Source organism: Macaca mulatta, chromosome 1 (genome assembly GCF_049350105.2).
Source record: "Macaca mulatta isolate MMU2019108-1 chromosome 1, T2T-MMU8v2.0, whole genome shotgun sequence".
Classification (NCBI taxonomy): Eukaryota; Metazoa; Chordata; class Mammalia; order Primates; family Cercopithecidae; genus Macaca; species Macaca mulatta.
Window position 1 is genome coordinate 141,564,117 of NC_133406.1, and position 24,109 is coordinate 141,588,225.

General features: G+C 38.8%; 1 protein-coding gene across 6 annotated transcripts in view; it reads right to left on the minus strand.

Moving 5' to 3' along the window:
• The window catches only part of SNX7 (sorting nexin 7), a 108,494-nt gene extending 85,912 nt beyond the window's left edge, over positions 1–22,582 (minus strand). For all 6 annotated transcript variants that reach the window (XR_013400582.1, XM_028831304.2, XM_077952636.1 and 3 more), the window contains exon 1: positions 22,392–22,582. Coding sequence is in view for 5 of the 6 variants with exons in the window: in XM_028831304.2 (XP_028687137.2) it covers positions 22,392–22,571 (180 nt within the window). In the remaining variant the exon portion in view is untranslated. The remainder of the gene's footprint in view (positions 1–22,391) is intronic.
• Positions 22,583–24,109: the final 1,527 nt, after the last annotated feature.

Here is a 24,109-nt window from a genome sequence, read left to right on the forward strand (position 1 = left end):
AGAGTGGGGCACTGCTGAAAAGATATCTGAAAATGTGGAAGCAACTTTGGAATTGGACAACAGGTAGAGGTTGGAACAGTTTGGAGGACTCAGATGAAGACAGGAAAACGTGGGAGAGTTTGGAACTTCCTAGAGACTCGTTCAATGACTTTGACTAAAATGCTGATAATGACATGGACAATGAAATCCAGGCCGAGGTGATCACAGATGGAGATGAGGAACTTCTTGGGAACTGGAGCAAAGGTGACTCTTGTTATGTTTTAGCAAAGAGACTGGTGGCATTTTGCCCCTACCCTAGAGATTTCTGGAACTTTAAACTTGAGAGAGATGATTTAGGGTATCTGGTGGATGAAATTTCTGAGCAACAAAGCATTCGAGAGGTGACTTGGGTGCTGTTAAAGGCATTCAGTTTTACAAGGGAAGCAGAGCACAAAAGTCCAGAACATTTGCAGCCTGACAAAGCGATTGAAAAGAAAATCCCACTTTCTGAGGAGAAATTCAAGCCAGCTGCAGAAATTTGCATAAATAACAAGGAACCAAATGTTAATCCCCAAGACAGTGAGGAAAATCTCTCCAGGGCATGCCAGAGGTCTTCATGGCAGCCCCTCCCATCATAGACCCAGAGGCCTACAAGGAAAAAGTGGTTTTGTGGGCTGGGCCAGGGTCCCCATAGTGTGTGCAGCCTAGAGACTTGGTGCCCTGTGTCTCAGCTGCTCCAGCTGCTTCAGCTATGTCTGAAAGGGGCTAACATAGAGCTCAGGTCATGGCTTCAGAGAGTGCAAGCCTCAAGCCTTGGCAGCTTCCACATGGTATTGGGACAGACAATGCATGGAAGTCAAGAATTAGGGTTTAGGAACCTCCACCCAGATTTCGGAGGATGTATGGAAATGCCTGTATGTCCAGGCAGAAGTTTGCTGTAGGGATGGAGCTCTCCTGGAGAACCTCTGCTAGGACAGTACAAAAGGGAAATGTGGGGTGAGAGCCCCCACACAGAGTCCCAACTGGAGCACCACCTAGTGGAGTTGTGAGAAGAGGGCCATCATCCTCCAGGCCCCAGAATGGTAGATCCACTGACAGCTTGCACTCTGCCCCTGGAAAAGCCACAGACACTCAATGCCAGCCCATGAAAGCAGAAAGATGGGACTATGCCGTGCAAAGGCACAGGGGAAGAGCTGCCCAAGACCATGGGAACCCCACCTCTTACATCGGCATGACCTGCATGTGAGACATGGAGTCAAAGAAGATCATTTTGGAGTTTTAAGATTTGACTACCCCACTGGATGTCAGACTTGCATGGGCCTGTAACCCCTTTGTTTTGGCCAATGTCTCCCATTTGCAATGGGTGTATTTACCCAATGCCTATACCCCCATTGTATCTAGGAAGTGACTAACCTTTTGATATTAAGTTCATAGGTAGAAGGGACTTGCCTGTCTCAGATGAGACTTTGGACTGTGGACTTTGAGTTAATGCTGAAATGAGTTGAGACTTTGGGGACTGTTGGGAGGGCATGTTTGTTTTTGAAATGTGAGGACATGAGATTTGGTAGGCACCAGGGGTGGAGTGATATGGTTTGGCTGTGTCCCCACTCAAATCTCATCTTGAATTGTAACTCCCACAATTCTCATGTGTTGTGGGAGGAAGCTGGTGGAAGGCAATTGAATCATGGAGGCACGTCTTCACATGCTGTTATCATGATAATGAATAAGTTTCACGAGATCTGATGGTTTTAAAAATGGGAGTTTCCCTGCACAAGCTCTTTTGCCCTGCTGCCATCCATGTAAGACATGACTTGCTCCTCCTTGTCTTCCACCCTGATTGAGGCTTCCCCAGCCATGCAGAATTTTAAGTCCATTAAACCCTTTCTCCTATATAAATTGCCCAGTCTCAGTTATGTCTTTAGCAGCAGTGTGAAAACAGATTAATAAATCCTGCCAGAGTGCTGGAATTGCAGGTGTGAGCCACTGTGCCAGCCCAGTTTTTGTTTTCCTGAGTGTTCATTATTCATTTATTCATTCTCTCTCACTCCAAACTATATCAGTGTATATATGTATAGTGCTATTTTTTATTTTTCAATGTTGATACCATCAATAGGTTTTCCAATAAGGAGACTAAAGAGTATAATATTTTGTTTAAATTAATTATATGACTATAGGCTCAAATTAATTATATGACTACAGACTCACAGATTCCTATTTTATTCAGTGGATATAATTCATTAACATCATAATTTATTTTGATGTTTAAACAGTTCCAAGTTTGACAAGTGGGAGTCCCTTAAAGCTGCACCAGTATGTTTTTGATATGTCTTCATTATTCTTTGAGCACTTTACTTTTTAGAACAAGATGTTTCAAGTTTATAATATTTTGTTCTTTCCCTGCCCAAGCTCTGGAATCAGACATTTCTCCAAAGAGCTCTGATTCGTTTTTGAGAAGATTGGTATTTACAAACCAAGATATTAGTGCTAGGAAATAAATGTATGAGACATACACATACATATATACACTGATATAGTTTGGATGTTTGTCGTCTCCAAATCTCATGTTGAAATGTGACCCCCAATGATGGCAGTGAGGCCTAGTGGGAGGTGTTTGGATCACTGGGGTGAATCCCTCATGAATGGCTTGGAGCCATCCTCATGGTAATGAGTAAGTTCTCAGTCTATGAATTCTGGCAATATCTGGTTTATTAACAGACCCTGGATCTTCCTCTTTCTCTTGCTCCCTCTCTGGCCACAGGACATGTTGGCTCTCCTTCACCTTTCACTACAATCGTAAGCTGCCTAAAGCCCTCACCAGAGGTAGCTGCCAGCACCATGCTTCCTGTACAGCATGCAGAATCATAAGCCAAAATGAACCTCTCTTCTTTATAAATGACCTAGCCTCAGGTATTTCTTTATAGCAATGCAAGAATAGACTAACACACACACACGCAAACACCACACACGTACACACACACGTACACACACACGTACACACACACAGACTCATACAGCTCTAGATCTATGGCTAGATATAAAATACGAAGGGTACACAAATTAGACTTATATACCTCTATTTCTTTTTTCTTTTTTTTTTTTTTTTTTGAGATGGTGTCTCACTCTGTCGCCCAGGCTGGAGTGCAATGGTGTGATCTTGGCTCACTGCAACCTCCGCCTCCCAGGTTCAAGCAATTCTCCTGTGTCAGCCTCCTGAGTAGCTGGGATTGCAGGCGCCCGTCACCACGCCTGGCTAATTTTTGTATTTTTAGTAGAGATGGGGTTTCACCATCTTGGCCAGGCTGGTCTTGAACTCCTGACCTCATGATCCACCCACCTTGGCCTCCCAAAGTGCTGGGATTACACGTGTGAGTCACCATGCCTGGCCTATATACCTCTATTTCTAATTTGATATGTCATGGCTTGTCTAGCCTTTCCCTTTTCCATATTTATAACACTTTTTGCCGGCAGTGAGAAGCCTGGCTCCTATTATCCCAAATATGTTTACTTATTGGCTCAATTCCCCTGTACATAACCAATCTCCCAACCACACTGGCTGCCTCCTCTGCTCTGACCACATAGGTCAAGGCAGCCTTATTCTCAACCCCAACCATGCAGGATGCCTCCTCAGCTTCAATTTCAACTGGCACCACTGGTCATCTGCTCAGTCACCTTCAATAGTTTTGTCTAAATAAAAGAAAGAAAAAGATGGGAAAGGAAAGGCTACATGTTATTCTTTATAAATAAAATTAATTGAAACATAAGGATAATTACAGTAAACTTTAAATTCAAATAACGGTTCTTTCACATGCAAAGATAAAGCTAACACTCTCAATAGGATGAGTTATTTCTGCAGTGGCAGTAAGAACTTATTCTCCAACTCTATACTTTTTCTTTTAGATACATTTGTTCCCCTAAAGTAGCTATACAGATGTTGGAATCAAAAGTTTTGTCTGTTGTTATGCATAAGACTATAAAGTTAACTGATGTATTTGAATATTAAATCTGCAAGAAAGCCCATTTTAGCTTAGCAACAAGGTTAGCTAGTACTGAGTAAAAAAAAAAAAAAATCATTACAAAGGAGGCCAAAAATGGCTTCTAGTCCTATCTCTGCCATTGACTAAGCAGGCACTGAACCACTAATTCGGCCTTTCTATGTTAAATTACAAAGTTGGACCTGATGATTTCCAAAATATCTCAGATCCAAATGCATTAATAAAGTACTGATGTTTTAAGAAGAGATACTTTTTTGTGAAACTATGACTGGGAAAAAAAGATGAAATCATAATATGGAGTTGTTTTCTCCTCAAACCAAATCAATAAAAATGCTTTTGAATCATCAGTAATATTCAGAACACTGCTCTAAAGGCTCTTCCCACAAAAAGTTTAGCTCTGTGAACTATAACGCAACATTTAGGTCATCCTTCAATGTAATAATAGAAAAGATATTATCATAGGCCATGCTAACTGAAGAAAGAAGATTAACAATAGTCATAAAGATTACAAAGATTCAGCCTATTCTCACAAAAAGATCTGTGATCATTTAAGCATTAAGCAAGAAATAAAAGACAAATTTCAGTTGGATTAATCAGACATACAAAAATATAGAAGCAATAGATGTCTTGCAAAAAAATTTAGTAAAATATATCATTTTATATCTCTATGAGCAGATATAATGAATTCTATCCATACGATAGAATACAATATAATGACTTAAAGATGATTTAGAAGACCATACAATAACTTGGAAGAACTTTCACAGTATGTTATTCAGAAAAAAAAAAAAGGCAAAATATAAAATTTGTGTAAAACCAGATTCCAATGTGTGTGTATGAGTATGACTGGGGGGATGGGCAGGGAGGGAGAGAGGGAACTTAGCAGCTATTTAAAAAAAAAAGTTAACAGGAATTATTCCAGATGTTGGAATTGCTGTTGGGTTTAATATTTTTCTATGTGATTTTCTGTATTTTCCAAATATTCTAAAACATATGTTATATTTTGTAACCAGAAAAAATGTTAAAATTGTTAGAGTCAACATTGTACATGATGTGCTCAGAGACAGTAAGAACCATAGTGATAAAACAGTTGCCTAGGGCTGTTTTGGCAGAATAACTTGGATTATATTTGATTTTTTTCTTAACAAGGTTGCATAGTTAAATAATGGGATGCTAACACAATGAAATACTAAGCAGCCATTAAAAACAGAATTTAGAGCTTCCAAATAAATGTGTAATCAGCATGTACAAAAATCTCTCTCAAAAACCATTTCATATAAATAGCAACTTTGTAAGCTGACAAATTTTAATTTGGTGGGCAAACGTACTTTGTATTTTACTGACATTACGTGCAAACGTGCTTTGGCATTCTTTTTGCTCACCCTTCCAACTCACCACAGCCTACTTCTTTTACCTACTACATAATTTAGCATTCTATTTCTTCTGCTTGAAATGCATCCTTTTGTAGAGTGGGAAAGATCTGCATGAATTTACAAAGGCTCACAATACCAATGAGTATAGTGTGGTGTCATAAAAATATGCTTCGATATCTAGCAAAGGCAGAAAATTACAGGCTGAAATTTAGCAACATTCCAGATTTCAGTGGAAGGATTTAAATTACTATGAATCACTCAAAAGCATTCTTAAAACCTCAATAAAACTGACTATCTAAAGTGTTTTATATTCACTTCAAAAAAAGGAAAGAAAATATACTGACAATACTTAAAAGACTTAACATTTGGACATGAATAACTGAAGAAAATAAGTGTTTGGGAAGATCCAAAGAAGCAATTAACCAAAAAGAACTCCATTTAACCTTTTGCGGTTGATGTGTTTCAGGAGAAATGGATCATTAAAATTTGTTCTTTCCAAACAAAGGTCTCACCTCCCCAATAATGGATGTGTGTCTCCCTGTCTGTCTATTTGGATATAAGACCATTATCTTAGGGTCATTTAAACAATGAAAATATATCTTTTTGCTTTTTCCTTCAACAGATTACAGCAGAATAAAAATTATCTGTGTGACAACTCTCTACTTCTTAACATTTACTCCTATAGCTAGAACACTGAAAATGCACACACACAAGAAAATCCTGGGATGGTTTCAGGCTGAGATTTGAGTGTTTAATAGAGAAGAAAGGCTGTGTTGCAAGAATTCATGGTCTTTTATCCATACTCCAAAACAATACATCCGCTGACTGTCAGAAAAACCACCTAAATAACTTAACTGAAATAAATGGATTGGAATGGTGTTAGCATGATAACAGAATTTATTGCAAAAATCACAAATTAAGTGTAAGTTTTTCTGTTGTTACTCGGGGCTTATTATAAGCATTTGTTATGGGTCGAATTGTTACCTCACCCAAATTCATATGCTGAAGCCCAAATCCCCAGTACCGCAGAGTGTGACCTTATTTAGACTTGGGGTCCCTACAGATCTGATGAAGTTAAAATGAGGTCATTAGGATAGGCCCTAATCCAATTATGACTGGTATCTTTATATAAAAAGGGTAAATCTAGACACAGAAACATGGACAGAGGGAAGAGGATGTGTGGAGACACGGGAGAACACAGATCTATAAGCCACATTGAGAAGTCTGGAACAGATCCCTCTCTCACGGCCCTCAGAAGGAACCAACTCTGCTGACTTCTTGATTTCAGACTTCTGGCCTCCAGAACTGTGAGTCAATACATTTCTGTTATTTGAGACACCCAGTCTGTGGTACTTTGTTACAGCAGCCCTGGCAATCTCACACAGCATTTCTGCACTTAAAATGGTACACAATAAAAATCTGGGGATGGAGGCAAAGTTAAAAGGAAGAAATTGTGATTAAGATATTTCAACCTTGCTCCATTCTTTTTAACAGGTTAGTAGTCAACTCCAGGAATTTCTGGGAATGCTTTTTTCCACCCTCCTTTAATGCAATTAGATGGTTCCAACATTCTACCACTGAAATAAATAAATTAGATAGCTGAAATTTAAAATAAATGATGGTTTGTCAATATTTGAGTGCTGAGGTGATAAATAGCAATAGAAATAGGTTAAAAGGTGAGATATGACCTCTTTAAGAGGTGTCCTTCTTTAATGTCCCTCATTGAAATGCTACTCAGGAATGTCTCATAAATGTAACGTGAATTACTCTGATAATACTAAATCACACCCACCATCTGTGCACAAACAGCTATCTTCTTTTTACAAGTCACAGGGAAAAAAATCCATGTGAGAAGTGTAATAAATCAGAACACTGGCATGAAAAGGCCATGCAAATAAAATTGCTGATGCACAAGAAACACGCACACCCAAGAGACATCTGGTAAAAAAGCAACTTAAGGTGGAAGGAGTTTGAGAAACCATGTTGTTAAGAAGGACACTCATCTTGATAGGCCTAAATTTAGACTTGCCAGCTGTGTTTTGGTTTACAAATCCTTCCAATCTGCCTGCTTATAATAATAATAAAAATGAGAAAGGCTTTCTGTGGAACACTGTTGAAAATGTGACTGGGGGAAAAGCCAGCCTCTGTCATATTCTATAAAGGGGCATACAACACTCTAATCTTGTTTGACATGATTTCCATCACTACATAGTATATATACCCTTACATACATATATCACAATTTATTTATCCATTCTTGTGTCTCTAGGTTTTCTACTTTGTAATGGTGCTGCCTTGAATATGCTTGTACTTCCTCAAGTTTTATATACTACAGAGCTATAGACTGACCTTAGAAATTTTACACATAATTTTATTTAACATAATTTTCCCTTCTGGCAGAAAAAAATAAGAGTGGTATAATAAGAGAAAAAGTCTCTGTACATACACAGTGCTAAAGTTAATCCAAGTTTACACATGTACCAGCTGAGTGAACTTGGTCAAGTAACTTTTCTGAGGTTCAGTTTTCTTACTTTCAACTTCTTAGAGAGGTCATAGCTCACCTTAGATCACAGAGGACTAAGAGGATAAAAAGATAATAAATGTGTGGTACACAATGTCTGCTTGAAGGGTTTATATGAATTATCTTATGTAAACCTTACCACACTCCTGTAGAGTATATTTTTCCCCCTTGTTAGAAAGACAGAAATACTATTGGTAGGTGCTCTTTCTCCTCTTATTTTCAGATTAAATTACTTGTCCGAATAGTAACTGCTATTAAGTGAAAGAAGCAGGATTTGAGCTAACGGCCAATAAGCTCAAGTATGACAGGGGTCAAAATCTTACATCAAAATATGACAGGGGTCCCTGGGACTCATCACTGAATTCACTTTTTTTCAATTTCCCATGAAGTTAAATAAAAATCTAAAGCAAGAATAAGTAAATGTACGTAGTCAGTATACAGCTCTGTAGCATACAGAACGTGAGGAAGTACAAGTGTATTCAAGGAAGCATTGCTGGAAATTAGAAAAACACTAGAAACAGAAAAATGAATAAATAGTGAAATAGGCATATAAGGGTGTACATACTACAGAGCAATGAGAATAAACTACAACTTCATACAGCAATATGGCCAATTCTCATAAACTAAGTATTAGGAGAAAAAAAGCAAATTATAGGAGAATTTGCACAGGATGGTATCATTTTTTAAAGTCCTAAAACATTCAAGGCTCCCAAATCAGTAAATCTTTAAAATATATTACTTCAAGATACCTATATAAACTTCCATAAAAACCAAACAAATGACAAACATAAAATTCAGATTATCCATTTCTTTTTCATAGGAGAAGGATAATCTACGGAGGGGAACACAGGGATGTCAAAATTTTTTAATGTTTTATTTCTTAACCTGAGGAGTGGAACATGGATGCAAATTTTATCATTCTATTACCAAGAATCTGCAAAAATTTTCTGTAAAGGGCCAGATGGTAAATATTTGTGGCTTTTTAGGCCATCTGGTTTCTGTCACAACTTCTCATCTTGGCCACTGTAGTGTAAAAGCTGTCATAGACAATACACAAATAAATAAGTGTGACTGTGTCCCAATAAAACTTTATTTATAAAAGGTCAACCAGATTTGGCCCACAAGCTGTTGCTTGTTCTGGCTTTACACTATAGATATTATATAGACAGCTATATAATATAAACAGATATTTTATAAATATGTATATTGTTTCATATGTATCAAAATATTACATAATAAAAATCATTTTAAGTTTTCAAAAGGTATGTTTGAGTAGGATAAGTATATAGTGTCTTTCCACAGTTTTTTTTTTTTAATTTTTTTTTTGTTTTAGAGACAGGGTCTTGCTCTTTTGTCCAAGCTAGAGTGTAGTGACACAATCACAGTTTATTGTAACCTCAAATTCTTGGGCTCAAGAGATCCTCCTTCTTCAGCCTTCCAATTACCTAGGACTATAGGCAGGAGCCACCATACCTGACTATTTATTTAAATTTTTTTGTAGAGACAGGGTCTCACCATGTTGCCCAGACTTGTCTTAAACTCCTGACGTCAAGCAGTCCTCCTACCTCAGCCTCCCAAAGTGCTGAGATTATAGGAGTGAGCCACCACACCCAGCCTCTTTTCAGTTTTCTAAAGAAACTTAGAAATAAAAAAAATTCTTTTGACAAGTGGTAGGTAGGCAGAGGTAAGTTCCAGATTTGTAGCATTTCCCTTTCTGCTAGGGACATTTTTTACACTCAGACATATATACTCACAAATCAATGTTTTTAATCACCACAATAAAGACAACTCCATATATAAGCAAGAACAAATCAACAACAACTAAAATACTAAGGCTGAAAGGTAGGCAAGGCTCCCCAACTAAGCACATCCTCCAGCACACTGGTGCAGTTCGCATTTGTGCCTCAGCGGTATGTCATATTATTGCATGTCAAAAATATTTTAAAGCCATGAATGCAAAATCTACAAACGGTAAAAGGTCAACCGAAATGGCCTTAAAATAAGCTTGGGGTAATAGATACGCACATAAAACACAGTATCAGCCAACTACCCAACTATGTTTCAGTGATGACTAACTGGAAGCAAAAGAAACCAGGGAAAACAATTACTCTAACCAGAACTTCTGAAGAGGTTTAATATATGTCCTACAGACAGATAACGCTGCAGACCCAACTCAGGAATGTAATCAAAATGGTTTTAAGGAGCACAACCAGCTGACTGTGCCCTAAATAGGCATGGCAAAAATGGATCCTGTCTTACCGTAAACCACAACTATTCCCTAAACCAAAGTGTTGTCTTTACAGATATTCTCCTATCTGTAAGGGCCTAGATATCTAACTCCACCAACAAATTGACAGAGCATTTCTCAAGAGACAATATATGCTTATACATATATCGGGAAAACCAGTCGGTGATTAAAACAGATTCACCAAACATTCTAATCTCCCAGGAATTCTAAATTTCCTGGCAGATATTACATGTAAGGACTCATTCCAAGAGGGAATTATGCACATATTGTATCACTTAAGAAACAATACTGGTGAAAGTGATACCAAAATTCTGGAAATTTAAAAACATGTGCTCTAATTATTTCAAATTAAAAGTACCCTACCCTCCTAAGTTTTATGGAGCCTTTATATCCATAGAAAATTTTTCCAAACTTTCCATACTTAACTAAGTAGATGTACATATAGCCCTATCCAGATTATCAATTTATTGCTACAATATTTTCCCTTACATAAGTATAGGTTCCTCAAAGATAGAAACCAGTATGTTTTTGTGATCCTCTGAAGATCTCACTACAAATTCAAAGTGGCTGCTTACACAAGTCAAAAACAAAATATTAATCTTATATACCATAATAGTAAATACTGAGCACTAAGTGCCAGAGACTATGTGCCTTAGCAACATATACATACATTATTTCATTTAATCCTCTCAACATTTGATGGAAGTATAATTATCATTGTCCATATTTTACAGTTGAATAAATTTGTGGTATAGGGATGATAATCATTCTCCCCAAGTCACTCATCTCTTAATTTATAGCAAAACTCAACCACCCTCACCATCCACAAGCACACAAAAAGCACTCAGTATAGTATTTTGATTTCATTTAACAAATGTTCACTGGATGTCACCCAAGTGTCAGGCACTGGGCTGGGGATACAATAGTGGCCAAGACTGGTAGAGTTCCTGCTCTCATGAAGCTTATACTCTATTTGAGAGGGAAGGGGAGGGTACATATAATGAGCAAATAAATATATAGATAAGTAAGATAATTTCAGATAAGAAGAGTAAGTGTTAGGAGAAAATGGAGCAGGTTGTTGGATAAAGGGGCTGCAGGGAGCAGGAAGAATGTTTTCCATAGAGCTGTCAGGGAAAGCTTCTTTGAGGAGGTAACATGAGAAGGAGTCAGCTATACAAAACACTTGGAGAGCAGGATTGCAGTCGGACCGAGCAATGAGGTCCAAGGCAGGAAGAATATTTGAGGAACAGAAAGGAGACATATGGCTGGAACACAGACTATGATGAAGGAATGACCAGCAAAGCTCATTTCCCATTTGCTGTGTCAGAATTCAAGTATTCATATGTTTTATCTAATCGTCTTTTAAAAAGGGAGGAGCACTCTATGATAAATGAATGTTACACCTGAAAATTCCAAAGTAAAACATTTGTTGCACAACTAGAGATTGTTAAGCATCGGTATGGTCTTATTCAGACTCTTCATGAGCATTAGCTAATTGGTGGTGATTAATCATATCTAATGCAGCTCCATTAATCTTGATTACACTTGAATAATTTCTTAGTAGAAAACTTTATTTCTTGTATTTAATACTCTATTTTAAAAATTTGGTTTTATTTATTCAGAAAGGTCCAAGATGCCATTTGCCTATAACTTTGCCACAAAACCATTGTTAGAGGTGGTCTGATTGTTCCTAACGATCCCTCTTCTTCCTGTGAGAGGATTACATCTCCTGGCCAGTTGCCAGGTGATTTTCAGTGCCTCCCAATTGGTTTGGCCAGTTACTTGCTTTGGACAATGACAGTATCTGCGTAGAAGATCTGGGAGCCATTGTCTATTTCCACCAGTGCTCATATTATTTTCCCTCTGTCATAGGAGTGGCATGTCCCAGTTAGGGGTTACTGCATCAGTCTTGATCCCAAAATGAAGACATGTGGAACAGAGTCAAAGCCTAGAGCAGAATCACAGTTTAGCCACAGCTGACAGATACACGAGCAAGAAAGAAAACGTAATTGTAAGCAAGCCACTGAAATCGCGAGGTTGTACGGCAGCATAACCTAGTGAAAGCTGATGAAGATAGCATTCAATGTTCAATTAGATTACAAAATACACATGCACATTTTTCTCAGAACAAATTAGAGATTCGTTTTTTCTAATTTTCAAGATTCATATACCAAGAATTTGCCATTTGTTTCTGGTAACACATAAGGCTTTCATTTTCATCCCAAACAGACTTTTTCTCTTAATATTTCAATTTAAATGATTAAGCTTCTGTTTATTTTAAAACAAAAACTTATCTAAAAATAAAACTATGATATAAAATCATTTTTGTAATAGAAATGAATCTAAAAATATGACAAATGAAAGAACCTCAAAATTATGATAAAGTATATATGACTCTATTTATTTGCAATTACCTAAAAAGACAAATTTATATAAACAGAAAATTTAGATGACTGGCTTTTGTCTATAACAGAGAGAAAACAGAGATTAACTGTAAACAGGCATAATGGATCATATTAGGGAGATGAAAATGTTCTAAAACTGGTTTATAGTGATAGTTGTACAATTGGTTAATTATCTTTAAAATAATCATTTACCCAAAATGGGTGAATTTTATGGCATGTAAAATATACTCAATAAAATTGAATTTAAAAAGAAAAAAAGAGCATGTCATATAAAAGCATTTCTCAATGTCAAAAAATAAGACAATTTTTCTATTTCAATGTTAAAACTGTTGTTTTAACCCTATAACATAAGTAGATTTTTATGTCAGTATTTACTAATAATTTTAATTGTCTTTTTTGTTAATACTAGAGGTAACACTCTATTATCCAGCTTGATTGATATACACAATCCAAAGTTAATCAAATATTCTGTTTAAACTGAGCAAAATCTTTTAAGCATACAACTCTTTACCTGTTTATTGAGAAAACTGTAAAGTATATACTTAAGGTGATTCCAATGTAAATGTTTAACTTTCAGTCTCATATCTTCTTTGGAAAGTGTGTGACACAAATAAACAAACATGAATAAAATAAATTTTGAACACTGTAACCACATAGCTATTGAATCTGTGTTTCCTTTTGATCACACTAGCTACCTGTAAAACTACAGCAGGCTATCAGTTCAGAGTGTGCTAGAGCATATTATCAGGACCCTCAAGGATACGAACATAAAGCTTTATCTTTAAAACTCATGGAAATAAAGTATTCTTTTTAGAGTATACTAACTTTAAATCTGGAGTCTTTTAACATCATTTTCTCAAAATATTTGTCATAACTTTCCTTATTGCTCTTGACCAATAAATAAACAAACACCACTGTCTCTGCAAAAAAGAGCTGTAGCTCTTTCCTATAGGTCCTCACAATTTTCTTTGTTTATACAACATCCAATCCCCTTTCCAAATACAGGCATGTGTCATTTAACGATGGGGATAGAAATGCAGCCTTAGGAAATGTTGTCATCGTGTGAACATCATAGAGTTCACTTGCACAAACCTAGATGGTATACCCTACTTCACACATAGGCTATATGGTACAGCCTATTGATCCTAGGCTACAAACCTGTACATGTTACTGTACTGAAAACTGTAGGCAGGGCTGCAACACATGATTAGAAAAGGTACAGTAAAAACACAGTGTTACAGTCTTAGGCAGTCCATCATTGACCAAAACGTTCTCACACAGCACACGACTACATAACATTGGCTATAGTTTCTGCTAGTGCCTGTCCCTTTCTGCACCTGCATTTCCAGCCTTTATATCTACTCTGTGAGCAATCTAATATTCAAGATTGCACGTCTTTCCTGCCAGAGTTAGTTTCCACTACTTGTAACCAAGCTCCCTGAGACAGGTGCTATTATAGCATTAATAGCTTAATATGGTTTTTTTCTTCAAGTAAAAGAAGGTTTCTAAATTATTATCTTTGGATTGTTTATGCTTCGTGTTTATTTCTTCTAATATAATCTAAATGGGAGATTTTGTTCAGGATTGAGGCTCAACATAGCTGTTGTATTATCAAACAATAACATTACTCACCATTAATTAAGACTAACTTAATTCTATTTAGTTTAGTATCCTGACAGGAAAGACCAATATGATACAAACTGAATTCACTAACAACAGACCACCAGCAAATTGCTGTAATAACTGTCTCTATAAATATGAAAAAAGTCAGAGGCTATGCCATTCATTAATGTATTTATTTTGTAAATAGAGTTCCTACTCTCCAACCTCCAAGGAGCTTAATCTATTGAAAATAGACAAGCAATCAAGATTTTGGAAAAGAGAAATAATATCTATTTATAAGGCAGAATGTATTAAGCATCAGATGATTCGAAACACTAGTATGGAGAGCACAGACTGGAAAAAATTAATTCGAGCCGAGGATTGAAGAAGGTTCTTAGGGATGATGAGTAACAGAAAAGATTTTATTTCACTACCCTAACAATAAGTACACAAAAGTAGAAAAATACACAGTAAGTTCACATAGTGGCAAGTGGACCAACCTAGATCAGTGCTTCTCAAATTGTATGGTGGAAACAAATCACCAGGAATCCTGTATAAATCAGATTCCAATTCACTGGGTCTGAGACGCCATTTGTAACCAGCTCCCAGGTGACGTAACAGTCATGGAACTGAACAGTGAGGCTCTCCAGGAAAGAGAGTGATGGTGAAGGAGAAGGCTGACAGCCTGATCATCAACAGCTGTGAATGGCAAAAGGTGATCAGAGCTGTGTGCTCTGGAAATGCTGATTTGCTGGGAACATATAGAATGGAGGCAGAATATTAAGAGAATGAGGACCTTATGAGGCTATTTTAATAGTTCTCAGAGGTAACCACATAACCACTCCAAACATAGGAGAGGAAACTGAAAGAAGGCACTAATTCCAGAGATACTAAAAAGGCAAAAATGATGGGGGACATTCAGATATATGAACAGACATGAAGAGTGCATGAGAGGGATGATTAGAAGGTAAACACTGAGGATTTTATCCTGGACACCTAAGGAATTATTACATCACTAGGAGAAAATTAAATGGAAAAGACAACGGGTTTGGGAAGAGAAATTAAGAATTGGAGAATGTCAGAACATAGTCCAATTTGGAACTAAACTGAAGGGATGAATAGGCCCATCTAATTAAGACTTTCCACTGCTCTTATGGTTAAATTTAGTAAGTTAAAAATTCATTGGAACAGGCTCTTAGTAGTAAAAAAGGACAGTTCAACTGTCACACCCTCCTCTCCTCTGGGACAGTTAGTCATCCAGCTTGTTCTAGAACATTTTTAGTGACAGAATTCATGATCCTGTTGGGTAATCCCTTTCATTTTAGAACCTTTAATTATAAATCTATTTTCTGAATAAGCCTGAAACTTCTCTGTATTTTTTCACCCAATGGTCCTAGTTTTGCCCTTCAAAACTGTAAACATTTAATCCATCTGATCATAATAAGTCTTCATAAGGAGTTATTAAAAGAATTAACCCATCTCTTCCAAGCTAAATCACTTTTTGTTCTTCCCCAGACTTTCCACACAGGTTAGTTTCCTCATGGTTACCAGAACATATTATCAGTGAAATCCCTTAGTTGATTCTCTTTCATGGATAGCAAATATGTAACAAGACTGTTACTACTTCCTGTGCCAATGGAAGATCTTGTTAAAGGATCTAAGCCCTCTAAGTCCAGACCAGATTTCAGCTCCATCTTAATACAGTATTCCAAAGAATCCATAACAAGGCACTGGCATCTGAAGATGAGACCATATTCCTCTGCCATTTTTTGATATCGACTGTTAACTCTCCTTTAAAAATGCTGAGAGTGGAATGGATCTTCAGAAGTGGGATGGACGGTTCAAATTACATTAAATTTAATACCCTATATGACCTTGAAAATATGGTGTTTAAATTCAATACCATGTCATTTGTGTATACTGGTTTTTCAGTCACTGAAAACCACTAGGCATTTTTGCACATAAAATGGTCCTATACAAGGTCTCACCAAACTTATTCTGAAGTTTCCTTATTTTTTTTGGTTTTATTGTTGATCACATATGCTACCCCAAAAAGAGAAACTTTGAGCTTTTCACCTTTCTACTTCACCTACCTAGACTTCCTCCCCAAGGAGAAATATAAAAGAATACTTAACCTATAAGGAGGCTATAATGGCACAGAGTGAAATTTTTTTGTAAGAGAAATATAAATAGTCCTGGATCAACCCTATTTTGTTTCATTGTTTTGGTTTTTTTGTTTGTTTGTTTTTTCCTAACCATCAAAATAGTAAGGCCCACTAAGACAAGATCAGGATGTAGGCCTTAGGGAAAGGGGAACACATATATTAAGTCATGTAATCGTCATGTTAGTATTTATCCTCATTTTACAGATGAAAAATCTGATGCATTGACATTAAGTAACTTGCCTTAGGCAACAATGCTAGTAAGCAGTGCAGCCAGGATTTCAAATGCAGGCAATGTAGTTAGAGTCCCTACTCCTGCGCAGGTGCGGTGGCTCACACCTGCAATCCCAGCACTTTGGGAAGCCGAGGTGGGCAGATCACCTGAGGTCAGGAATTTGAGACTAGCCTGGACAACATGGCAAAACACCATCTCTACTAAAAATACAAAAAATGTATATATACAAAAAAAAAAAAAAAAGAATTGCTGGGTGTGGCAGTGTGCACCTGTAGTCCTAGCTACTGGGGAGGCTGAGGTGGGAGGATGGCTTGAGCCTTGGGAGGTGGAGGATGCAGTGAGCCAAAATCATACCACTGCACTCTAGGCTGGGTGACAGAGTGAGACCCTGTCTCAAATAAAAAGAAATGAGAGTTTCTACTCTTAACCACTAAGCTTATATTTTAATGGTATTTTTACTTACAATGACTAATGGAGCTTTCTTCAGAACTTCATATTTATGCCAATTAAATTTCATAGTCTACTCCTGAATACAATGTTCTAACTTATCAAAAGATTTGGAAAGCCGATTATGATATACAGACTATTAGCTATTGTTATAGTTACTACTGCTGTGTAACAAATCATCTGAAAACTTAGTCATATAAAATGATTTTATTGTTTTAGATTTTATTATGCCCACTAGTTCAGGCAGGAATTCAGGCAGCACACAGCAGAAATGTCTTGTCTCTCCTCCATTATACATGAGGGCTCAACTGAAAAGACTTGATGGCTGAGGGCATGTGAATGCTGGAGGCTGAAATCATGCAAACATCTTCACATGAAAGCCTGCCACTTAATGCTGGATAGTGCCAGGGCCTTCAGCTGGGGCTGCTGACCAAGCATTTACATGTGGCTTCAATGTAACACGGGTTTCCTAACATGGAGGTTTTAGGTTGCATTTCTTACATGGTGCTCCAAAAAGCACAGTGTCCCACTGGACAACATGAAACCTACATTCCCTTTCATGATCTAGCCTGGGAAGTTGCACAGCATCACTTCCACCATATCCTATAGATCAAAGCAGTCATAATCCCACCCAAGTTCAAGGAAAGCAGCATTTATTCCATCTCTCCATAGGAGAGTGGCAGGTCACATCATAGAAGAGCATATAGAATGAGAGATACTGACACAGCCACCTTTATTGAAAGGAACTCTCCACATTTTTGTACTATGTCCTATGACCCCACCCATCTATTTTCTGTGCCCTAGGAGGCTGGCACCTATGGATGACATCACCTTAGCAAGATCACTCAATGAGGAGTGCAAGCAGGAGAACCAAGGGTAGGAGAAGAGGAATTCAGGGAACATACCCCTTATTTCCTCCTGCTTTGGCACATTTCTGGCAGTAGCTACCTCTCTCTGTAAATACACTTCCTGAAGAAGTGTCCCCATCTCCACAGCTCCAGGTCTGACTGGTTTCCAGCAATGCTATTTCCATTTCTTGTCCCTTTAAAGCTAGGGATGCTAACAGTTTTTTGCCACTACAACTCTCTAAATGCCTCAGTACTCCTTGTATGTTCACTAAGTCTGCCAATAATTCCATAAATAGTCCCCACATTCAACTCTCATTTAAATCATTGGAGAGAATTCTGATTTTTATCACGGTGATGACTGATACAGGCACACAACAGAAACCAAATAGAGACTGTTCAGAGAATATATGTGAGAAATTAGTAAGCAGGACTTCCTAATCTTTGTCTAATTATTTGATAGATGAATAGTATAATTATGCTGCTCCATCACTATACTGAATTTCCACATTGACAAACAAAAAACATATATATATAAAGACATGTATACATGTGTATGTTAGATGTCTCAACTTTATTCTTTCAAGAATAACCTTTTCAGCTGGGCGCAGTGGCTCACGCCTATTATCCCAGCACTACGGGGGGCCGAGACCGGTGGATCACCTGAGGTCAGGAGTTCGAGACCAGTCTGGCCAACATGATGAAACCCTGTCTCTACTAAAAATACAAAAAATTAGCCAGGCATGGTGGTGCATGCCTGCAATCCCAGCTACTCAGGAGGCTGAGGCAGGAGAATCGCTTGAACCTGGGAGGCAGAGGTTGCAGTGAGCCAAGATTGTGCCACTGCACTCCAGCCTGGGTAACAAGAGCAAAATTCCATCTCAAAAAATAAATAAATAACCTTTTCTGAAGAAATGAGTGATTTTTTTCTCAAAAGCCTTGCTCAATTAACTCTGATTTACCATAAACACAATCTTAAGTCTTTCATTATTCTTATAAAACATGTTAGCTTCTATTGATCATGTTTTTTTCAAAGTGTTTATAAACAACATATTAAATAATTCACTTCATGGCTTTTTTGGAGATTGAAATGAAACCTACTGTTCAGTACCTTCCAGAACTTCCTTTTTGCCCATTATTTGTAAAAACAATATTTACCTATTTCTAGCTTCAGGGAACCATTCCTGCATTTCATGACTTCTCAAAGATAACTAGTAGTGATAAGGATGATTACATCTGTAAGTTCCCTGATTATCCTAGATGATATATATCTTACTTTATGATCCTGAATATCTTTAAAGAGGCCAATTAGAGCTATCACTTACTACCAGATAAGCATCTCAGTGCTTCATTGTGGCCTAATCACTACTCTGTATCCACAGCTGTTTCTTCCATACAGTATTCAATAAAAATAAAGGCAATTTATTTTAATTTATTGTTTTTCCCCCAAAGAGGAGAATTTTTTCCTTTAAATGTGAAGAAATTGGCCCTTTTTCTCCAGTTAAATTTTTTGGAAGCCTCATCTCATTTTGACCTAGTTTTAAAATAATTCTTAGGCTCTTGTTACCATTTGTATCTCTTTTATTTTCTTTTTATTTTTATTTTACTGTTTTTGTATGATTGGTTCTGTTCTCTTTCTAACATCTATACTTGCTCTTTTAAATCAATGTCCTCTGCATTCTCTTGAGGTTGGCATCATTTTCTGCTCACTGGATTATATGAAAATTCAGAACAACTCTGTTTTACTTTCCATCCCTCTTGATTTGTATTGCCATTTAGAGTTTCTGTCCCATCTTCCCACCTGAACTGTAAAATTGTGATAGCAAGAACTAAATCTTGTATTTCTTTTTTTAATCATACTTAACACAAAAATATGTATTTGTCATGTACTTGTAATATGTTGTGGAAAAAAAAAAAGAAATAATACGAAGTTTTTTGTTTTTCTTTTGAGACCAAGTCTCATTCCATCACTCAGGAGGGAATACAGTGGTGTGATCTCAGCCCACTGCAACCTCTGCTTCCCAGGTTCAAGTGATTCTCCTGCCTCAGCTTCCCGGGTTGCTGGGATTAAAGGCTCCCACCACCACACCCAGCTAATTTTTATATTTTTAGTAGAGATGGGGTTTCACCATGTTGGCCAGGCTGGTTGCGAACTCCTGACTTCAAGTGATCTGTCCGCCTCAGCCCCCCAAAGTGCTGGGAAAATTCATACTCTTTAAAAAGCTTCTGGAAGAGGGCACCAGGCACATATTCATAAATAATCTAAGGGAATAAGGAGACTAAAAAGGTGAATGTAAATTGAATATGCAGGTTGCCAACCTCAAAGTACTAAAGGGGAGGACAGTCTGCTTCGTAAGTAATTGTGAGATTCCATCCTAGGGTAGGCTGAACAGCAGTGGTGTTTGCTTTATAGAAGAGCAGGCAAGGAAGGGAGTAGTGGAAAGGGAAGGCCACGTGGAGCAGCCTTTCTTAAATTTGCTTGCTTAACTACAGATAACGGTTGAGAAATTCAACTTACTGAAATGGATAAAAGTGGCTAAGTTTAAACTTTTCCAACTATTCTTTTTGGATTTTCACTAATATTATTATCTTTGCCTTAATCTATGTGGGCAGTTTCTACAGACGTTGTTCTTAACTTTTTCCAAGCATCCAAGACGCGCAGTTAACACGAAAAAGCAGGGTGGACCCAGGTGTACGGGCTCATAGAGTTTGGAAGGTCCACTTTTAAAAGAATACAAAATTAGGTGGAAAAACAAATTATTCAGATGAGAAAAGAAATCTCAATAAATGATTGGAGCCATGGAGATCTACATTCCTTAGTCTGAGAGAGCTTTAGGCAATTCACCAGAAATGCTTATTTAGAAATGCTTCTGGTTGGGACCTGTCATTTCCTTCCCACCTAGAACATCTGCAACTCCAGTAACCCCCAACACGCCCAGAGGTCTAAGCAAACGAATAGCGCTGAAGCTTCAATTTCATTAGCTTCACCTTAGATCTGCCTCTGACGAGAGGACCTCATTTAAACATCGATTCTTAAGAGCCAGCTAGGACACTTAGAATCTGGGGAAAGAGAAACCGCTTGACAGGTTTAAAACAATCCCAGGCACTTTGGCTCAAGTCTGTAATCCCAAACCCTTTGGGAGCTGAAGGTGGTAGAACCCCTTGAGGCCAGAAGTTTGAGTCCAGCCTGGACAAAAAAAAAAAGAAAAACAGAAAGAAACCCCGATTTTTCTGATACAATATTGCCATTTCCAAGATCCCATCCATTCCATTTTGAAAGTTGCACAATGCATCACCATAGACTAATATTTCTTGTCTAAACAGCAATGTAAAGAAGAAAAGAAAGTAAATCACTAACTGGCCAATTGTTGTTGATCTGAACATAAAGTATGTGTGGAATATAAAAAGGCAGCGTTTACCTTTTACAACTAAATATAAAATAATTCCATTGTTTTACTATTTAATAGAAAAGTCAAGAGCACAAAACTGTGATAGTCTGTTTAAATATTCGGAATACAAACCTGGGCCTATCATTCCATGTAACCCGAAGTAGAAATAAGTTTTACATACTCCTTTTTGGAGTCAGAGTATGCATGTTCACTTCCTAACTTGGATTTGCTCTCCCAGAGTAAATGCGGTGGTTAAGAGGTCGTTTGCTTTACCTAACATCTCCAGGTAACATTAAAATGAACAGGCTTCTTAGTAATTAATACAGCGTTGTGATCTGAACTCAGGTCTTCTCTCAGCAGCAACTTGAGAAACTGGAGCGACATTCAACCTCCCTGCAAGAAAGGTATTTTTCTTTTCTAAAACCCTTTAAGAAATTACAGCCACCAGTCTACACGTACCAAAAGTCTACCACTAGCCCACACAAGTCAATTTCCCTCCAACTGTAAAATAAGGAAAGAAGAGCCTTTGGTCCTAAATTTCCCGGGGGCAAGGAAAAACGAAAGCGCCGGCTGTGGGTTGGGTGGCAGTAGCTGACCATCTGAAAAATTCTTAGCTCCTCAGCGGAGGAGCTTCCTGTTAGAAACAACCGTTTTCTCCTGTTCAGGGAGATTTCCTCGAACCTATTCCCACAGGACCTGAGACTTACCTCGGGTGTCACCCAAGTCTCAAATCCACAACCAACAACACTAAATTAAGAATAATTTCTCTAAACTCGGCTAATCTCTCTCCCAGAGTTCAGGGCTGGCCTCGCCCGAAAAGCAGCTGGCGGGGGCGGTTTCGAGCCACTAGCCTCCCAGGTTCGGGAGCTGCCGCGAGGAGATGTCTGTGTCAGAGAAGCAGAAAGGGAAAACAAATCACAACTTTGCAGACTCCACGAAGCCACAGCCCCGCCACACGGAAGGTCAAAGTACGGAGGAGGGAGCGGCTGCGGTTTGAGGCCCCGAGGCGACGCGGCCCCGGCTGCGGCCAGAGCTGGCAGGCGGGATCCAGCAGCCCGGGGGACCTCACCCGTCCCCAGCTCAGAGCCGCCGCCCCGGGAGGGCGAGCGCGCCAGAGGCAGCCGTCGGCGCAATGCTGGCAACTCCCGGAGTTGCCTTGGAAGTTTCCCGGGACTCGCCGCCGCCGCCCTCACCTTGCTGAACACCTCCAGGTCGTCCTCGTCCTCGTCCAGATCCAGCACCTCCGCCTGCAACAGCGCGGAAGAGCCGCTGCTGCCCGGGAAGGGGGCGCTGCCCCCCGGGCTCTCCCCGTCGGCGCCCCCGGCCGGGAGGCCCGAGGAGCGCGCCTGAGATGCCCGGCGCTCGCCCTCCATCCCGAGAGTGCGCGCCCGGCTGGCCGCCACCGCCGCCGCCAGCCCGGCTCCCCCGAGCGTGCCCATTGGCTCCCGCGTCTCCTGCGCCTCCCCGGCCGGCCCCGCTCCAGCCCCTCGCCCGCTGCGCAGACGCGGAACTGCCGGGACCAGCGTCGGCCCGGGCCGGGCGCATCCCCACCTGGCTTGAGGCGGGCTGGAGGGGCGGGACTGGAACTCTCGGACTCCGGCTAGGGTGGAGAAAGAGTTGGCTGTCCCCTGGAGAAGAGGAGAGGCTCAAAGGTAGGAGGTGGGCGTCCTCGCATTGACCCAGTCGGGGGCCACCGAGTGACCGTTTCCGCGGTGGCGGGGTCGGGGAAGAAGCCACGGAGCGAACCGTCCACTTCGCGGGATCCACAGAGAGGCTGGAAGGCACCCGACCCAGCCTGCCAAGAGAGAAAAAACAGCAATAACAATACTGTATTTCCTCTATTCAGTGGTTGCCTTTCTTCTTGGTTGTGATTTTCGCGCTAATGTAAAAATAAAGACATGAAAACTTCCCCTGTTTCGTTAATTGATTTTTGACCCAGTGACTTGCCTGTGCGGTCATTTCACTGTCGAGCCAGGAAAGCTGAGCTTTACAAACTATTTTCAGCCACTTTCAAATGCATCTTTACTCCTGGATGTCTTCCTGAAGTTAATGAGCAGAATGTTACCAAGACCCAAGGACAACTAGCAAGTCTGGAAAATTGCCACCGAAAAATAATCTTCAGTCCTTGCACTGCCAAGGCAAAGCTTTAATTATTTAACTGCTTATTATTCAAAAACAAAACTAAGTTCCAAAAACAATGGAAAATTGAGCCCACGTTAATATATTTTTAAATTTATCTTCAGGTTTCATTATTTACTTCCGTCAGCCCCACCTCTTTTCTGTAGGCCCATTTAAAAATGTTTAAATACATTGAGCTCTATGTAAGAATTCCTTATTTGGGAAAATAGAGAATATCTTTATTTCTGATTAGAGGCAAAGCCTTAATAATGTATTTTCTCCTATCATTCAAATGTATTCCCGTTGATTTCAAACATGCACCCACCCTTCAGTCAGGTTGGTCACTGCCCCATGAATATCCAAATTTGTTCCTGTGCTTGATGATTTCTGTACTTTAAATGCCATCTCCTGCCCATCCTTCAGAAATTAAATATATTCCCATCTCTTTCAGAAAGACTTTCTAAATGACTGTTCTCAATTTAGCATTTAATTTTATTCCGTCTTGCAGATTGTATTTGTTTCATGTACAAGTTTTACATTCCTTAGTAAATGATAACATGTTCAGATTGGGGATCCTGGTATGTATTAACCACAGTATCAGATGTACTCTCAAAACGCTCTCTGCTAAGGTCTGTAAAGAATATAAGTTATTAAAAGACTTTATTTTTTCCTTGATAAACTTATTCTGGCTAGGAAGGAAGATTCAAGGTTTTCTAATTGCAATCTGAACCAGGAAATTCTTAATAATGCTGTAACTCACAGAATTGCCAGAAACCATAGAGAATGGGCTCAG